The 20,597-nt window shown below is 41.3% G+C and overlaps 1 protein-coding gene across 1 annotated transcript in view; it reads right to left on the bottom strand.

The window, feature by feature from the left end:
• Window positions 1–20,597, bottom strand: part of LOC124789161 — a 189,944-nt gene that overhangs the window by 102,294 nt on the left and 67,053 nt on the right. Inside the window, exons 7-9 of the mRNA XM_047256456.1 lie at window positions 13,941–15,685; window positions 9,810–9,973; window positions 266–3,295 (exon numbers count right to left, since the gene is read on the bottom strand). Of these exons, the coding sequence (XP_047112412.1) occupies window positions 266–3,295; window positions 9,810–9,973; window positions 13,941–15,685 (4,939 nt within the window). The remainder of the gene's footprint in view (window positions 1–265; window positions 3,296–9,809; window positions 9,974–13,940; window positions 15,686–20,597) is intronic.

The following is a 20,597-nucleotide window of genomic DNA, read 5'->3' as shown; positions in this document are numbered from 1 at the left end:
GAATTGGGAGGGACACACAGTATATATGAGAACAACAAAAATAAAAAAAATCTACTAAAATTTGCTTCAAAGCATTTTTGCGGTAGAGTTTCACAAAACATTCTCACTTATGAATAGAATACAGGCCTTTGTGGCCAATGTTGGGGTGCTAGGTAGATCATAACTGTGCACCAAAAATTATCTGAAGTCTTAAAAACAACTTATATTCAATGCAATTTATTTCTGCTAGTTGATAACATATGGTACGGTAACAACTTTTACTCACGTTTGTTCTAAGGACGACTCAGTCTGTACTGTGTATTCCATCTTCTGCCTGGCTGACTGAAGATCAGATTCCCCATGCAATTCAATATTCACTTTTGATACCACGCTGCCACTGTCTGCAGGTGATTCAGCTCTCTGCAGCTGCCCTTGCCTTGCTAGTCTGAGGCTTCTGGCAGTTATTCTTCTTGCTATACGAGTCTTGTTTGTATCCACTTGTCTGCAGCACGATGAATATAAGCAACAGTGCGATTTCGATTTTTTTCTCGCTCTAAGAGATCGTCTCATTGTTGATGTACTGACAGGAGGCACATTTGATGAACTATGCAGTTTGTCTGTGGCAACCTTTGGCACAACAGTGTTGTCTGCAGTATTCATGACTAGTTCTGAATCTTTTGCACCTACAGGTTTCACTGTGTCTTTACATGGATCACTATTATGTCCATCTTGAAGTGGTACAGTGTTGCTATCTTTTACCTCTGAAACAATGGTCCCAAGTGTGTGAAGCATATTTATTTCTTTATCATTTAAATTATTAACTTTATGTACAGAAGGAATGGATGCAGATGAATGTTCCTCAACACATGCATCTGCAGAGTCATAACTATCTTTAGACGTGTTCTGTTTAACTGTGCTTTCAAATGAGGGACCTAAATCCATAATTTCATTAATAGGCTCACAGCAACCACTTTCTGAAGTCGTCTTCACTAGGCTGACAGTGGTAGTTCCTTTCTCTTCATTTGCTCTGGGGGCTTTTAATTTAGCCAACTGTGATGCATCAGCATTGTTACTTCCAGGTGTTATTAACGGCTGAGATCTTGAATCAGCACTGCTTCTGGTGCTCCTTCCATCACTTGCCCTTCGTGTCCATTTTCGTGTCCTCTTGTTGGACAACAATGTGAGATCTTGAGAATCCTCAACAAAATCTTCTGTGTCCAAACAACTCTGCTGCAAGGACTTCTGTTCTTCACTTCCTACAGTACACTTTGACTGTTCGTTAAAATTGTTTCCAACATTTGACTTGGCATTAATGTTCGTTAAATGAACATATGGTCCTGACACAAGTTTCAAGTTGTCTGACTGCTGTACATCCACAGAATCTGGTAAATGGCCTGATGTTTTATTCACACTGCATCCTGCTTTATCATCTTTTGTAGATTTTATTTCGTGTTCTTCCCCGCACGTAGACACACTCTGCAATGTGTCGCTACTGTTTAATTTAACAACTTCTTCTGTCTGTGGAAATGAGCGGGACACACCTTCACTGATAATGGAGGTGTCTATTTCAGTTCTGCAAGTATCATTTGGAACAGTCACAGTATTAAGTGAAAGTGACTCCTCACATGGTTCATTTTCACTCTGAAGTGTTGTGCATTCGTGGATATCTTCTTTGGAAGATGAAGACAAATCACTGTCCCCAGTTCTAAGTAATCCAGTCACACGCTTTTCTTTTCTGTGAGATTTCCCCAACTGATTATCACATTCAACACCAGTTTTACTGCCCTCACTAACACTCCTTTGTCTTGCTTTACGGGTCTTAATACCATCTGCATTTTGTGGATGTTCCTCTGATACTGAACTTTTATCATTTGCATTAACACTGATGTGTTTTGAAGTCTCAGGTAACACATCACACAAATCTTTAACAGTAGTTTCAGGTTTTGTGCTTAATGATTTCCTAGGCCTGCCACGTAACTTCGTGGATTTGCTTTTCTCAGTGTTTGAGTCATCCTGTTGGCCTGTGGGAACACTTTCAAATATCAGTTTTTCAGCTGTTTCTTTATCTGTAGATGCCAGCTTCAACTGCACTGAAACTTCATCATCTGGTTTTACAGTTGTTTTTTTACTGTCTGTGGATTGCTCCAGTTTACTGTTAGATTCTGATTTCACCATTTCAGTGACCCTACGTTTTCGCATTACATTTTCTGCATCCTGAACTTCTTTTTGGTTTATTTCAACTGATACTTCAACATTCCTTAATAAAGAGGATGACAGCCCACCAGAGGTGAGGCTTTTCATTTGTTGGTGCTCATGCTGAACAGATTTCTTTGTTTGTGGGACACTTCCCTCAGGTGACAGTCTTGATCTTAATGTATATTTATCAATCTTAGATTGTGTCAAGTCCTTTAGTGGTGATGGCGTAGTACGCTTTGAGGAGTTAATACCAGTGGCTTCACTTGTACTACAATTAAGTTGATTTTTTTCAGAAATAGAAACTGTCTCCAAAACTGTTGATTTGGACAAGCACAAATTTGCTGAAACATCAGTGGTGTTCTCGTTAACAGCACCACATCCAGGAGACAGATTTTTCTTATCTTTTAACAATCCTCCCTGTAATAACTTGAATTTAGAACTTTTAGAATTCTTGCCCTTGTTGGTAACCATCTTTTTTAGTGGGTGCAATAATTCTCTCCTGGTCTGTGTTCTCCACTTATTGATATGGCCAACTTTGTTATTTACAGAATTTTTCCCCACATTTCTGATGATCCTTTTCAATGGACGCAATGATTTCCTGCGGTTCGGACTGTTTTCTGACATCATTGTTCTGACAGAAGAGATGGCTGGTTCACTGTTGTCAGTACGACTGCTAAGAGACTTAATAGATGAAGAATTTTCTTTGTCGTCTTTAACAGAATTATTGCTATCAGCAGCTGCATCAGCATCAAGCTGATTTTCAGCTATATGTTCAGTGCTGTCTTTAAGGTTTAAGACAGAGCCATCTTCCGAAGCAAGAGTACGTCCTAAACTGACATTCACTTGGCAGTTACGCTCGCGTCCTGCAGGGTCTTTGTGCTCTGTGTCAGCGGTATCAATTTTACGAACCTTAGCCTCTGGAGAAGCGGCATCAGAAAACTGCTTTCCTTTACTGATTGTATTTTTTGACTCTTCCTCAGGTACTTCAAGAGTTTTCTGGATGAGAGATGACAAGGAATTCGGTTTTTTTACACGTCTCAAATGTGCAAATGACAGTTGTTTCTCTTCTGGTCTTGCTGGTTTTGACCACGACAGTCGTTCTGGTATACTGATCTGTGAACTAGAGAAATTATGTATTATAAATACTTTATCTTTCTATAGATTTTAAACACAGAAGTGATATCATGCATTAGTCTTGTTATTTTGAATTACAAATCTAAATTTATTTACAAGATTATTAATGCCCATAATAATGCTGCCAATTGTCGAAGTGCCTTAAAAATCTTCTCTACCATCTGAGCCAATAATTTTGGTGACATACGTAGAAACTACAACCATATTTATGTTATCTGCAATGAAATTGGTAAACAAAACATTTTATTTATTTTATTCGAATTTTTATTTGGTACTTAATGCTTCCAGAAAAGACAAGTATATTTGCTACCTAAAAAAAGAGTAAGGCAATGAAATTAATACTTCCTCACTAACAATTAAGTTTGCAGAATGAGTCTTTTAGGCTGCAGCAAAATGTTTCAACTCTTCTTACGTGATTCAAAATTTTCTTAATACTATACAACTTACAGCACAGTGAAAGATTTATTCCCGAAACCAACCGTAAGTAGTGGCTATTCTATTCTCATAATACCATCCCTTTCTTACGAAGTGCTAAGTGGTGTGTACAGAAGATGGGTGAAGGGGCAATAAACAATGGAAAAGACCAGTGTACCACATGATGCTGCAATCAACTTCACTCTGCCATGCTCATCAGCTGCAAATACTTCAGGACATGTGTCAGACATTTATCATACATTTTCATGTTAGTTTACGTATGGTGAGTTACTTGGTCATTATAGTGTTCAGTAGGGGAGCATAAAGCAAATGTGACAATTATTACATTAAGAAGTGACAGAGATAGTTTTCTGAGCATACACATTCTACTAGAGTGAATCCAGGCAGAAACGTTGGTTCAACATAGCCCAGTGTTGACAGCTGGATAGGCAACAGCTAGTGTATGAGATGTAGGGGGAGAGGGGGGGGAGGGGGAAGGGGAGGGGGGGGAGAGGGGAGGGGGAGAGGGAGAGGGGGAAGGGGAGGGGGGATAGGGGAAGGGGAGGGGGGAGAGGGGGAAGGGGAGGGGGAGAGGGGAGGGGGAGAGGGGAGGGGGAGAGGGGGAGAGGGGAGGGGGAGAGGGGGAGAGGGGGAGAGGGGGAGGGAGAGGGGGAGAGGGGGAGGGAGGGGGAGAGGGGGAGGGAGGGGGAGGGAGGGGGAGAGGGGGAGAGGGGGAGGGAGGGGGAGAGGGGGAGGGAGGGGGAGAGGGGGAGGGAGGGGGAGAGGGGGAGGGAGTGGGAGAGGGGGAGGGAGGGGGAGAGGGGAAGGGAGGGGGAGAGGGGGAGGGGAGAGGGACAGGGGAGGGGGAGGGGCGGATGGAGGTAGGGAGCAATGCATCCAATTTTTTATGTGAAAACTCAACACTTTTAAAGTAAAACAAACACTATTAACATTCCAATCTCTGTTCACCAAGTCTACATATTTATTTCTCAACAGTCTCCCTGGCAACGAACTCATTTCCCTCAATTAGAAACTAGTTTGTTGATACCATCAGCAGAGAACATTTGACTTTGTTGACAGAGCCACAACCTCACCTCTGCTTTCACAGCTTTGCCACTATCAAAGTGAAGTCCTCAAATGTGTTCTTTAAGTTCTGGGACCAGATGAAAATTGCATGGGGCTAGCTCACGACTTTGGAGGTATGATCAATGGTAGTGAAAAGGCATTGGATTCTTGCAGACATTACAGTGCTCGTGTGTGCTCTGGCACTGTCATGTTGGAGAAGAGGGTGCTCCATGCGTGGATTGGTTGGTTGGTTTGTTTGAGGTATAAAAGGACCGAACTACAGGGTCATCAGTCCCTTTTTCCTGACACAAACAAGGCTCAAGGTAAGACAACACCCAAATTTAGTTTGGGAAAGTAAAGGGGGTTAAAAGGAATGGGGAACCACAACGAAAGAGAAAACTAAAGAAACGAACAAAAAAAGGGAGAAAATTACACCACAAGGAAAAGCAGAGGAAAGTATTAAAACCATAGAGCAAATGGTCTGGGGTGGCTGATCACAAGAATAAAAGAGGATGAGCCAGCCACTCTGCAACACACTAAAATGTCCAGCCCAAAAAGACAAGGCGAGATGAAAACACACACGGGGAAAAAGACTACAAACAAGGCATACAAAATGTGATGAAAGAGCCGTGAGTGAGGGATCATGACTGCACCTTCCTTATAGCTCCCTGTAGCCAGCGCTCAGCCACAACAATGTAAGAGGAGCAGAAGGAAATACAAAAAGAGTGGGACGCTCAGGACAGAGATCTGCAGGACCCCATTCTCCTGTATGTGGGGTGCACTGTGGGGAGCACCGATGCAAACTCTGAAAGTGCAGAGTGACAAAAAGTTCTGTATAAAAATGAGAAGTAGGCCCCGGAGACCCTACTCATGTAGAGTAGCAAGGATGTCATGTCGCCAAGTGCATCGTAGGCCTTCGTCAGGTCGAAAAAGACAGCAATCAGGAGTTGACACCAGGAAAAGGCTGATCAAATCCAGGTGCACCAAGTTGTTGTCGGTGGAGCGTCCTTGGCAAAAACTGCCCTGGGACAGAGCCAGAAGGCTCCGAGGTGCAACGAGCCTATACAGCTGCCGGCTCACCATATTTTCGAGTAACCTGCACAGAACGTCAGTGGAGATGACAAGACAATAGCTATCAACACCTAATGGGTTCTTATCAGGCTTTAGTATTGGGACGATGATACTTTCCCACCACTGCCATCACTCCAAGATGTGGTTGAAAACAGCAAGAAGAATTCACTGGGAATCCAATGACAGATGTTTCAGCATTTGCGAATGGATGAGGTGTGGGCCAGGGCATTTGTCAGGACAGTCGGTAAGGGCATTGAGAAATTCTCACTCACTGAAGGGAGAAATATATGGCTCAGGGTGGCATGGAGCAAAAGAAAGGCGTTGCCATTCCACCCTCTGTTTGAGGAGGTGAAAGGCAGGGTGGTAATTCTCAGACATAGATGAGAGCATGAGAGCATAATGCTCAACAAGAAGCTCAGTGATTAAATCTGGTTCGGCCAATACATTTCCATTTGTGGAAATTCCAAGTACACCTGCAAGGGTCTGATGGCCATAAAGTCGGTGGAGTATGGTCCAAACCTGGGAGGGGGAGGTTTGTGTTCCAATGGTGGAGACATAGCATTCCCAACACTCCTGCTTCCTTCGCTTGATGAGTAGGCGAACGTGGGCACGGAGCCGTTTGAAGGCAATATAGCTCTTTAGGGAGGGATGGCACTTATGACGTTTGAGGGCCTGCCTATGGTCTCTAATGGCCGCAGCGATTTCCGGTAATCACTAAGGCACTGACTTCCGCCGGGGGCAATCGGAGGAAAAAAGGATTGCCAATTCAGCTGCGGCAACAACAATATTAGTGATGGCGTGATTCACTTCATCGATGGTGGCATGCAATGGATATTCAAAGGTAGTAGTGGATGTGAAAGTGTCCCAGTCAGCCTTGGGAAGAGCCCACCTGGGCAAGCATTGAGATGAGGGACGCTGGGGTAGGGACAGGAAGAGTGAAACTGGTCACTACCACACAAGTCGTCATGTACTCTTCAGTGGATAGATGGGAGAAGGCCACGACTCCAAACCAAGAGATCAATGGCTGAATAGGTGCCATGTGCCACACTGGAATGTGTGGCAGCACGTGTATTAAGAAGGCAAAGGTCAAGTTGAGTTAGTGGGTCCTCAACATCTTTGCCATGGCCAGTAACCTCGGTTCCACCCCACAAAGGGTTATTGGTGTTAAAATCACTCAAAAGGAGAAATGGTCGGGGGAGTTGCGAAATGAGTGCAGCCAATACATGGGGCTGTGCATCACCATCTGGAGGGAGGTGGATGTTACAAATGGGAATTTCCTGCTTGTCCTCACCCTGTCAGCCACACTTTCTAAAAGCGTTTGAAGGGGCACAGGTTCGTTACAGATAGAGGTAAGTATGAAGATGCAAACTCCACCTGATGGCCCATCACAGGCAGGATGGTTTTTGTAGTACCCTGATAGCCACAAAAGCAGAGGTCCGCATTGAGGGAACCCTGGTTTCCTGAAGGACAATGCAAAAGGCCAGGTGTCACACTTAAAAGTTGACATAACTCAGCCACCAGTTGAGTATTTGTATCCATCGCCATTGCGGGTGAGGCATCGAAGAGACCCAGGTCCTCGGGTGAAGCAAAAACCTTCACCTCGTCCTCATACGCAGAACCAGTATGGCGTGGTGGTTTTACGGCCACCGGAGTGTCCTGTTTCTTAGCAGACTACTACTTGGCTTGCTTGCCCTCTCACTGTTCTTTAGAGGCTTGCTGGGAGGACTTCTCTGAAGTAGCTTCAGGCACTGAGGAAGACCATGAAGCTCTTCGTCCAGTAGCTTGTGGCTGCCATTCAAATTTGCATTTAGCCTCTTTGTCAGTCAGCCAGACCAGGGTCTTTTACTCCATAAATTTCCACTCTGCTCCTTTTGGAGTACTGTGCAGTCTTGGGAGCAGGGTGAGTGGTGCTCTCCACAGCTGACAAGTAGGAGGCGGCCCACAGCGTATTTGGATGTAGTGGGTGTCCGCAGTCTCAACATGTGACACTGGAACTTCAGCAGGAAGACATGTGCCCGAATTTCCAGCACTTAAAAGCACCACAGAGGGGAAGGGACATATGGTTTGACGTCACAGCGGTAAATCATCACGTTGATCTTTTCAGGCAACGAATCACCCTAAAAGGCCAAGATGAAGGCACCGGTAGCCATCCTATTGTCTTTGTCCCCTGTAGACGCACCAGATGAATTGAATACCTAGCCATTCTAAACTGTCATGGAGCTCGTCATCAGACTGCAAAAGAAGGTCGCAATGGAAAATAATCCCCTAGACCATGTTGAGGCTTTTATGGGGAGTGATGAAAACAGGAATACCACACAGGTGAGTAATGCCCGGGACTGGTTTGGGGATGCTGTCTGAATTAAGATTGAACCATTTCTCATTTTGGATAGCACTGTCGCTTCCCTGAACTTATCCTTGAGGTATTCAACAAAAAATTGAGGCTTTGTAGCTAGGAAAGTCCCCGTCTGTTCTGCTACAGACTAAATACCAAGGCAAATATGAGTCTCTTATTTCTGTAGCCCTATGCTCCTCCCATGTTGTAGCAAGGCAGGGAAACTATTTAGGGTCATACCTGTCAGCACTGTATTCAATCTTCCCCTTCTTAGAAACTGCTGGTTCCATTCAGTCACCAGCACAAGATGACTTGGTCCACTTCGTTGCGGGTCATCTGCCCTGATGCCACCCACTCCCATCAGGGCCTTTCCCCACGGGCACCATCCAGCCACAGCAAAGGCCACCTGGCACGATGGCCATTGCCGGGAGACCCGATGCCCATCTTCTTGGGGCATCTATTCTTTGACATACATGGGGAGTTTACAGCTCAGGCATCAGCAGTGCAATCCCTGTGCTGTCAGGGGGCTACCACGAAATGGGTACATGAAGGCCCCACCACAACAGACCGGCTGCCGTGCTGGATACTGGGTGCAGAGATATCCGATATTATCATGGGGGCAAAAGAGGACAGGAGTCAATAGAAGAAGTTGACATACCCCTGAAGGTGTCCTCACCCAAACAGTCGAATTGCAGGTGGAGAAGCAAAGACATGACAAGAAAAGGTGCAGGAGATTGAATCTAATGGCGCTGTGGATTACTGGTGCACCACGGATGGCGTCCTTCCCCAAATGGCCCGCACTTTTGTAGAATACGGAAAGTGGGACGTCAAACCATAAAATGTGACCTGAACTTATAGGGTCGAAAAGTGTGAGACTCCTTTTAGTCACCTCTTATGATAGGCAGGAATACCTCAGGCCTATTCTAAGGGGACCTGCAAGGGGTTCCGTGCGTGGGTGAACTCTCCAAATTTGTGGTTTCGGTTTTCTGCGGTCAGTAACTTGATTACAGGACACTGTTTCTCACACACTGACACAATTGGGAGTCCTCTAGTGGCTGAGGGCTGCATATACGTAGACATGAAGAATAAAGATGTAGAAAGTTAATAACTTTCATTATATGCAATAAGCTTAAAGGGCTTTCACAGAAAAAATCTGGAACCATTATTTTTCAGCACGTCCTTACAATTTGTTTCTAACTGAGCACAACAAAACTGTTGTGCTACATTTATGCTCAATGGAAAAGCAGGTCGTCCTATCACAATCATCAGCTTTATTACTGCCCACATTTTGTTCAATCCATGCGCACATGAACAAAACTTTAGAACTTAAAGCATGCCAGAAGTCCTTGCTCTGTCTCCCTATTTCAAATCATTTGTCTCTACTGATCACATTTTAACTCACTACTTTTTCTTTTACAATGAAGTTATATCAAACTTTATCATCTTATCTACAGCAATCTTTGTTGCATTACTATTGTTGATCATCATTATAATCAAATACCATCGTCTTCTCCTTGTCCTAGGACTTGTCCTCCTCCTGCGCCCCCCCCCCCCCCTCCCCCCCAAGTGCTTTATGACAATGAAAGAAAAGGATGTACAAATTTAACACACTACTCACTCATCCTGTGACATTTCAGAAAATGTAGAGCTCTGTGAGTCTTCAGAGAGATCACAGTAAAGTGCTGGAATATCATCCCGTTTCCTTTTTAGACACTCTTTCTGGTGTTTGGTAAGTGGTCTCCTCGGAGAGTGACGAACAGGGAAATCAGCGGCTTGCAAGGACTGAAAAATTAATTAGAAAGAAACTTTTAGAACTGATGGTTAAATTTCCAAAGACAACTTTGAATTTGCTAGATTAATATTACATGTACAATCTTAAATAATTTCAATGTGATTACGTACAATTTCTCTAAATGCACTCCTTTATCAGAAATTTGTGGGTGGCATTATAACAAAATAGAAATGATTGTTTACAGCTCATTTTTGAATTGTATTTCTTGCTGCCATATTTTTTGTTCTGGTGATTTATAAGTTTGAAACAGAAACTAATATCATAATGTTATGGCTCTCATACAAAGAAGAAAAACCTTGTGAACTTTTGGCAATCCAACTGTCTACACACATAAGCCATGTTAATCTGAATAAATATCACATGAAATTGTGCAACATCACATGACAAGCAATACTACGTGGAAAATCTTTTTCTGCATATACTGCAATTTTATCGTATTTGCATCAGTATGGTCAAATGTGCATAACATAACTCCAAGAATGCTCCCTGTTATATTGCACTGTGTCCATCTTCCACCAGCCTTTCTTTTTCCCACATGACATCTTATGACATACGGCATTACTGACATAGCACACTAGAAAAGTGCAAACTATTTTAAGCTACTGTCAATAAAGGACAGCTACTAGCAAACTATAGCTAAATGAGATTCTGTTTCCCTAACTCTGAATGCAAAACAAGTATAAGAAGAAGTTATTTAGTGTGCTTATGTTTATGCCTCAGAGTAGTACGAATAGTACATATGGCTTTAATAAATAACGACAGAGTGAGCTCTTAGCTGCCTTTTCAAATATTTTCCTTTTGACACGTCCTGACTTCAAGCGCCACTGGATACCCTGTTTAGTTCTGTGACATGCAGTATCCTTGCCATTAAGTGAATAGTGGCAACAATAAAGTAACAGAAACAATCGTCTACAGAGGTCTACACTGTACGAAGATGGAAGGCAGGCTGTCAATCTGGTAACATTTATACAGGTGGAATGTCTGAGGCCAATAAGCACTAGCATATTGTTTATGATTGGATAACAAAATTGTGACAGTACAACAGCAAGACTATGGAGAGTCTTACACAACAGGCAATTTCTGTTATGATGATACACAATTATAGATGCTAAAATATGAAACAGTAGGATAAAAAATTGCATTTAGCAGCTACATAAACAATATGTATCAGAAATAAAAAAGTTGTGAACGTTCAGTACACACTAACATGTATATAAAATAAACAAAAAGCCAAGGAGGTAAGCATTATGAGAGATACTGAGGTAACTGAATGGAAATAGTTGAGGACATTAGATACAGTTTAGCTGAAAGTAATTTTTAAGCAGGTTTTGATAATTTAACCCATCTTCTTCACTCAGTACAGCAGACTTCTTCACTCAGAAATTCACAGACATGAGCATAGTTAGAGACTGCCGAAATCTGCCTCCATTATTTCCCTGCATTTGGCTAATAAGGAATTAAAACTCAAACCATTAGAAGCTCTGGAGATCTACGAATGCCTAACACACAACCTTAGCTTTAAATATAAAAATACTTTGTATGTCAGTCTTAAAATTAACAATCTCAACTATTTACCTATGATTCCTACATCCTTTGTACATTCTATTCATCCACTTTGTTTTGTATACATTTCACTTAGATTTTCAATGTATTCTAAACTGCTAAATAACCCTGTTTTACCTTGCATATATACATTGCTCTGTAGGTTATGAATAACCCTCAATTCGTCTAAATTGTTATCATCATCATCATCATAGTCTTGAGTACAAAGCCTGGTTTGATGACTATCTCCACTACAGTCTCTCCTGTACACCACTGCATAACTACAATGATCAACATCAATCTGAACCTGCTTTCTGTAGTCAAGCTTTTTGTCTTCATCTACAATTTTATACAACTCAAGTGGCATACGTAATGAGAGGCAGTTTATCAGGATCATAGCCAGCCTACAACTAGACCACAGCTGCCATCGACAAATCCTTTATAGATTCAACCTAATAGCATTGCCATATTGTGACTGGTCTGCATACACTTCCTTCTGGTAAGTTAATCCCCTTGTTTACGAAGAATTTAGACATTAATAACTTACTTGTGGAATTTATTTTAAAAGTTTGAATTACATCACAGCTATTAAGTTTTTGTGTGGATGGGCGTAGGGGTAGGGGGCAGAGCACACGTGCACCTGTTTGAAATTTGATTATCAATTGAAGAGGTCAATGTCTATTATTTTGTACGAACTGTCCACCACATTGTATGTTTGGTTTTTCTGCATTATGCATGAAAGAGCTACAGTTTGTTTTAAATTTTCAAGTCACTCACTGTGTGGGTGCAATAGAAGGCCAATACATAAACTTGTAAATTACTTCAGCTCACCTTGTGCATGTCTACATTCAAAGGGGCTTGAGCAACACCAGCACGCCAGTTAGAAATATCAACGCAAATATAAGACCAATCGACTAATGCTCTAAGTTGTGCTATGGATAAGTTGAATGACTATGCCTTATAACACTCTTCATCTTTCTCTCTAAGAATCAGCTTTCAGCCATTTGCTATGGCAATTTATGTACAGGGTGACGATTATTGAACTATTTGAGATAAAACTGTCATAACTTCTGAACTGTTTGCATTAGTATGTTCAAATTGCATGGTTGGCCACTGGGCATGATGGGAATTAGTTTGTGCAAGCATAGTTTGGTTTAGTGATGAACCCCACTTTCATTTGAATGAGTTCATCAATAAGCAAAATTGGCACATTTGGGGGGACTGAGATCCACATCTTGCAACTGAGAAGTCCCTTGACCCTCAACAGCTGACTGTGTGGTGTGCAATGTCCAGTCACAGAATAACAAGTGCAATATTCCTTGATGATACAGTTACTACCAAACAGTGCATGAAGATTTTGGAAGATGATTTCATCATTATCCAAAGTGACCCTGATTTTGACAAGATGTGGTTCATGCAAGACGGAGCTCTACCCCTTCGAAGCAGGGGAGTGAGGGTTTGATGTCCCGGAGGAGCACATTGGGGACCACATTCTCGCTGTGGGGTATTAAGAGGCCACTGGCATGGGCCTCGATTGGCTGCCACATTCTCCAGATCTGAACAAATGCGACTCCTTTTTGTGGGGCTATATTAAAATCAAGGTGTACAGCAATAACCCCAAAACCATTGCTGAGTGGAAAACAGCCATTCAGGAAGCCATCGACAGCATCAATGTTCTGACACTTCAGCGGGTCATGCCAAATTTCACTATTCGCCTGTGCCACACTATCGCCTATGATGGCAGGCTTATCAAACTTGTCACAACCTGAATCTGAATATCTAAAGTGACATTTACATGTTGAATAAAGTGTGTGCACTCCCTAGTTTGTAACTAATTTCAGTTTTCTTTTTTTCCCCTTCATGTAGTTCAATGTTGTCACCCTGTATCTAACAGGGTAGTAACACAGCCAGTTTTGCTACCTTACTATGCCCCCAAAATACTATAGTTGATCCACTGGACAAATAGTAGGGCCCAGGACACTTCTCCAACTACAAATGTGTGTGAATAAACATAAATCAGCTGGGTATCGAGTCTCTTGAGAAATGTGCAAATAGTATGGTAACCAAAGTGGCGAACAGAACTATGTGCCACACCACTTTTGGTTATCGCCTCAGTGTAGAACCATAATATTACATTAAAAAGGGTGGGGGTGGAGGTGGGAAATGACTGTGTCAACAAGAAAAAAGTCTAATAAAGAAAGATAAGACCAAGAGACAAAATATCTGAGCATAAATTATAACACAAGTCAGTGCTAAAAATTATGACTGAAGGGATGGCAAAGGGAAAGAATCTGTGGGGCCCGAGAATTTCATGGAGTTCCATTCAAAGTGAATTGTAGGGATGACTTGGATTGAACTTTTAGAGATAAAAATGCTACTGAGATTCTTATGTGAAACAACAGTTAAAATAATTACCTTTCTCCTTCGTACAGCACATTTTTCTTCTGGTTTAGCAAACTGTGAGTTTTGGTCAGATAATGTCTCCAAACTGGTATCTTCTGAAGATTCCATCTGTGCAGGCACTTCTTTTCTTGGACAAGATTCTACAGACGGTGAAATTTGCTGTTTTGGAATGTTCCTCTCGCAAACTTTCCCAAACAGTGAAAGAGGTTTAGCCTCTGCTGTTTCAGTAACAGAAATGTTTACACTACTCTCACTATGATTGTCTTCTTTGGTGTTACTGTTTTTGACATCAAGATTCTGTCTATGTCCATCGTTGATAGAAAGGTGTTTCCCTGTAATACTGTCATTTTCTACTTCCATCAAATGCCCATTGTCAATTCTAGGAACAGATTTGTTGCTCTCTAACTGGTCATCAGATTTGAATGTCTTAACAGATAACTTATGTTGTTTATCATCTAACATTTCATGGCTTTTTCTTAAAGAGAGTTGTGATTTATTGTGCTGTGTGCTTGCAACCAAACATTGAGTGCCACTAGTCTCTTTATCAGATTCTGCCTCAATTTGATCACCACTATTTTCATGATTTTTATGATCATTTCCCCCCTCAAGATCACATTCAGAACTAACGTCATCAGCCACACTTTTGCAGTTTTTTTCTTGAACTGACACTTTTGAAGAATTATCTATGTTTCTGCCTTCTTGTTCTGTTCTAGTACCATCTACCAACGTAATTTTTTTGTCCTTTTTACAAACATTTACTTTATTGTAAGCATGTAGTGGTTCTATAGTTTTGTTATCTACAGTAACATTTGTCTTCTCTTCTGTTGTCATTAAATTCCCCCGTCTCGGTCTATCGTTGAAGAAACTTCTAGCAAAAGGATTTTTCGAACGCACTAAGCCTATGGTGTCATCACTACTTTCATTCTGGCTGACTGTATCAGTTACTGTTGGTGTCTCATTTACCACAACACGGCCTTCTGGAAAATTATGTTCATGGCAGTTTTGAGAGAATAGCGAAGAGGAATCTTCCTCCCCATCAAGTGTTACTGCTGCTCGGTTTTCTTGAATTTTCACTGAGCTAATTTTTTCTGACAGTTCATTTAAATGAGTTGGATCTACCGATACAGGACTGTAAGTTGTAACAGCCGGTTTATCAGCAAAACTAACTCTCTTCTTGTTGGAACCAGTTTTGTTTTTATTACATTTCAACTTCTCTTCTTTTCTCTTTAAAGAACTGTCCATTTCAACAAACATATTTTCAATTTCATGTCTCAAATTTGGAGTTAAGTCACTACATTTTGGAGGCAAGCCAATCCAGAATTTCAATGTATATCTCAATATTTCAATTGATCCATGTTCTGCTACTGCTTTCAGCATTGTAATAACTGCTGCAGTCAATGATTCGCTCTTAATGTGGCCCCAGTGCCTTTCAATAGAGTGTGTGATCTTCATCCAGCAACAAATGAAATCACGTTCAAGAACTTCATCAGCTCCATTGCAAAAGTTTAGCATTAAGAATGCTATAACATATTTCAACTTTATAACAAATGACAGGAATACAACTTCATTAAGTATAGCTTCACAGACTGTAGTCAGACAGATTCCCAAATTTCTAAGGGATTCACTGCATTTTTCAGTAGAACTATCTTCATACTTAATTACATGATTGTAAAGACTCAGAAGAACATCAATAATCCCTGACATTTGTTCACAAGGTTCATCAAGCAGCTCCATGTGGCAGTCTATATCAGCCAAGCCTGTGAAAAAAAAGGCAGAATGACATTAAGCACAAAAGAAATCAAGTTTCAATAAATTAAAGCTTTATAATTACTACATGATTGGATTACATGGGGCAGTACATAGGCAAGAGCAGACAAGGGTTCTCTCAGGGCACACCTATGGCATGAGAAACACAACCCACATCTAAACCCCATCAACCTCATGAAGGACGAAGACCATTACAGAGTAAAGCCTGCCTTCTATCATGGAGATTCATAATAGTAAAAGTGAAAAGCCTAAAAATGTGATGTAAATTAGTTGGACATACAATACTAACATGAGACGAGAGAAATATTCAGGACAATAGAGCTGTGGGGCCAGGTGTGTGTCCCACTGAGCTCATTCGTGAATGATAGCACATTTAATTGGCACAATCACACGCTTACATAGCTGTTATTTCAAAACTGACATGCCAACTTCTAGTCTATCTCATGACACCAACATGGACATATATTGTATAGCACCACATAGTGTAATGAACGAGAAGACTGTGAACCGAAGTAAACATAGGTATGTTGTTATTCCATGTACTGCAAATCTTTGATATGATTATGTATGCTGCTACGTTAGTCGCTGTAGCCTAGAATTTTGGTTCCATCTTTTGCAGATCCAAAGATGGGGACAGAGAACTGCCAAAACCAGCAATCTATATGAATAAATGATTTTAGTGAACTTAACAGATGAAGATCTATTCAGTGTTCGTGTCTTCAACTTCTCTTTTATGCATTCAAAAGGCAGCCGGATAAGAAGGGGAAACAACATTCTTGCAAAGTGGGTCACAAGGTATTCAGCACGAACCAATGCATCAGAAGAAATGCCCATGAAGAAAGTGACCCAGAACAGTTGTTCATTTCAGCAGCCCAGGAGCCTACAGAGCTCGGCTCACATCTGAGATGGAGAGAGATCCTTTTGTAAGGAGGAGAGTTCTCTGAATTCCTTTTTATTGCCTTTAATTAAACACAGAAAGATCTGTGAAAGGTATCATTTAAAAGATGCAGAGCCCTTCAACATTCCACTGTGTCACCAAACTATGGTGAAAGAGGCCTGTTGAAAGGTGGGAGTAATTCCAGCAGTGTAGGTGATTGCATCTCCTACATGTTTGTTGGTACAACCTGGAAGAGAGAGAATACAGGTGACAACAGAAGGATACAAATGCCAGTTGGTTCTATTAGGAGCCCAATGACTTAACAGGTTCATTGGCCAGTGACAAAGAAGGTCACCAGAAAATGGCTGCTTTCAAACAGATCATCATGTAGGGACCATTTTAGTAAAGCCATCAGGTTGTCAGAAGAGATCGTAAGGTCAACAGCCACAAAGAGTTGCCATAGGCATCATGGAAGTGCACAGAAATACCATCATGGAGGAGAGAGAGATCAAGATCAGAAAATCTCCTACCACACGATGTGGTACATCTCCTCAGGGAGCAATGTGCATTGAAATCCCCAAGTAGTATTAAAAAGGTGCAGGGAGTTGTTGGATTAAGATCATTATCTCAAAACACATAAGTGACCTGGCTACAGTTGAATAAATGTTACAAAGGGGGATTGCTGGGGTCATCTACACTCTCATTGTTATTGCTTCGAATGTGGTATGGGGAGGAAGCCACTCACTGATGACATCTGTGTGAACCAATATACAGATCCCTCCAGATGCTCTCTTGGGCCAGTACAGTATGCACAGTAAGCTCAAATTGTTGGAGAATGGTTGTCAGTGAAATGTATTTCTTGGATAGCACTACCAAGCACAGAAGAGGAGGAAGTTAGTTGTAGTTCTGGGGGTTACAGTAATATACATTGCATTTCCAATGAATTGTCCTTGTTAGGTGTGAATGGGCCATGAGGACACATCACACCCGAGGATTACTGTCTGTCACTGGCAGGGGTAGAACAGTATCAACAAGCGTTAAGTTCACAGTACGACAGGTCTGGCACCTCCATGATCACAGGAGTATTCTCCAAAAATATCTTTCTTTTTCTTTTCTTTCACTACTTTTGATTGTCAAGAATCTTATCTGCTGTGGGCACAGGAACCAAACAGCAGTTGGCAGCCCTTGGACCCAATGTCCACAGCTTCTTCAGCCACTGGCAGGCATCACATAATTGGTCAGGAGGCTTCCAGGAAGAGGATTTCCAAATGCGAAACATTACTACTCAAAATCTTACTACACACATTACGTATTTGTTTTGTTACACTAATTTAAATTCCAGAACTGAAATAATAGATGAAAATGTGGAAAGGCAATCTCTCAGTTGATGCTGACTGATGTGTGGCGTACAGATACATGACAGCCACCGTAGCCTTCTAGCTACTACTAACATTAAGTTACACACACACACACACACACACACACACACACACACACACAAAACCATAAAATCAATGGTAGTATGAATGCAAGTCATGTACTTTTGCTGTTATGCATCTGTGTGTCACATCAATCACCAGATGAGTGGCTCGCTATCCCAATTTTTAAATACACTTTTTGTTATACTCAAAGTAAGTTGCAGGTAGCACATTTTTGTAATATTCAGGTGAGTTACAGGTAACAAACTACAAAAAATACACGACATGAAAATCTTACTTCAGTCTGATTAAAACTACTTGTTAACTGATACCCTGCACCTTGGAACTGAGTTGTTCTACATAAGTTCACACGCAATATTCAGCAATCTAGGGCTACCTTTGATCGTTCTGAGCCTGACAGCAGCAGCAGCAGCAGCAGCAGCAGCAGTAGTAGTAGTAGTAGTAGTAGTAGTATGTGTAGCTTGTGCAGATACCCTGCTAGCAGTTGGATCGAACTGATTGCAGTTGTGGCACTGTTTAACGAGGAAACCAACAGCTGATCTAATATTTGTAATTTTTATATCTATGGTGCATGAAGTTGAGAATCCAAGTATCAATTTCCCACAGCAGTTCGATTCAACTCTAAAAAAATTCTCAAGAAAATCAACTCGGAATTTTTCTGGGGAACTTTAATCCACCAAATAAAGTGATTTTCCTGACGGTCGGTGTGGTTCGTCTGATAGCATTTGAGGAGAGTAATCATGCCATCAACGGATTGATGGTTTGAATTTTGCTATAAACTGTATTTCTTTTCTTTTTTCACTTAAATTCAATGTCTGTATCATTTAAATGCAACATTCATAAAAAGTAGGCTAATTAACTCATATCTAATCACATTTTTAATGAAAAATGCACAATCTTTTTCTAATCGGACACTGCATTAAAAATTCCAGTTGCCATTGCAAATATAGGGTGTTACAAAAAAGGTACGGCCAAACTTTCATGAAACATTCCTCACACACAAAGAAAGAAAATATGTTATGTGGACATGTGTCCGGAAATGCTTACTTTCCATGTTAGAGCTCATTTTATTACTTCTCTTCAAATCACATTAATCATGGAATGGAAACACATAGCAACAGAACGTACCAGCGTGACTTCAGTTCAAAATTTCCTCCATTAGCGAGGATACATGCATCCACCCTCCGTCGCATGGAATCCCTGATGCAGCCCTGGAGAATGGCGTATTGTATCACAGCCGTCCACAATACGAGCACGAAGAGTCTCTACATTTGGTACCGGTATTGCGTAGACAAGAGCTTTCAAATGCCCCCATAAATGAAAGTCAAGAGGGTTGAGGTCAGGAGAGCGTGGAGGCCATGGAATTGGTCCGCCTCTACCAATCCATCGGTCACCGAATCTGTTGTTGAGAAGCGTACGAACACTTCGACTGAAATGTGCAGGAGCTCCATCGTGCATGAACCACATGTTGTGTCATACTTGTAAAGGCACATGTTCTAGCAGCACAGGTAGAGTACCCCTATGAAATCATGATAACGTGCTCCATTGAGCGTAGGTGGAAGAACATGGGGCCCAATCAAGACATCACCTACAATGCCTGCCCAAACGTTCACAGAAAATCTGTGTTGATGAAGTGATTGCACAATTGCGTGCGGATTCTCGTCAGCCCACACATGTTGATTGTGAAAATTTACAATTTGATCATGTTGGAATGAAACTAAAATGAGCTCTAACATGGAAATTAAGCGTTTCCGGACACATGTCCACATAACATATTTTCTTTATTTGTGTGTAAGGAATGTTTCCTGAAAGTTTGGCTGTACCTTTTTGTAACACTCTGTATAAGTTCTTAATTATCATTACCTATAAAAGATTGTTAATTAGGACAGTTTAAATTAAAAAATACATTGCAAATTTATTAACAATCTCATGTAAAGTATCGACAATTAAGAATTTTGTCTGCAACTAACACTGCAATTTCGCATGCAACATGTAAAAAATGATTAGACGTGTATTAATAAGCATATACATGATAAATTTTATATTTAAATGATTTAGGTACTCGAATTGAACAAAAAAATATAAAAGACCATAGAAAGATTCGAACCACTGATTCACTGACTACCCGATTACCATGCTCAGACATTACCTAGAGAGAGCCACATAGCCCGTCCTGAAAGACACCTCACTTTTAGTGAATTAAAGTTTCTATGAAAACTTGAAGTCTATTTTCTTGAGAATTTTTAAAAATTTTATGAAACTTCTTTGCAAGACTGATATTCGAGTTCTGAACTTCAGGTACCATAAATATAAATCAATTACAACAAAAGCCGATTGCTGAGTGGTCTCCTTGCTAGTGGCAAATGATGGGTGCTGTATCACATGTCATTTTAATCACACTACAGTACATTTTTAACACTAGACCAAATAGGAACACTGCAGCAGACACTGCCTAACACAGTCTCAGTTTTGCATGCTGCAGCACTGCCCCAGTCAAATATGAGGCAGGTGCTGCACTAGACCTCTTTTGCCAGCAGAAGGCAGTTGGTGGGTTGGGATTTTCTTTGGATACTGAAGTCGTCAAAT

Source organism: Schistocerca piceifrons, chromosome 3, assembly GCF_021461385.2.
Source record: "Schistocerca piceifrons isolate TAMUIC-IGC-003096 chromosome 3, iqSchPice1.1, whole genome shotgun sequence".
Lineage (NCBI taxonomy): Eukaryota > Metazoa > Arthropoda > Insecta > Orthoptera > Acrididae > Schistocerca > Schistocerca piceifrons.
Note: the sequence above shows the minus strand (reverse complement) of the source record. Positions and strands in the feature narration are given on the sequence as shown.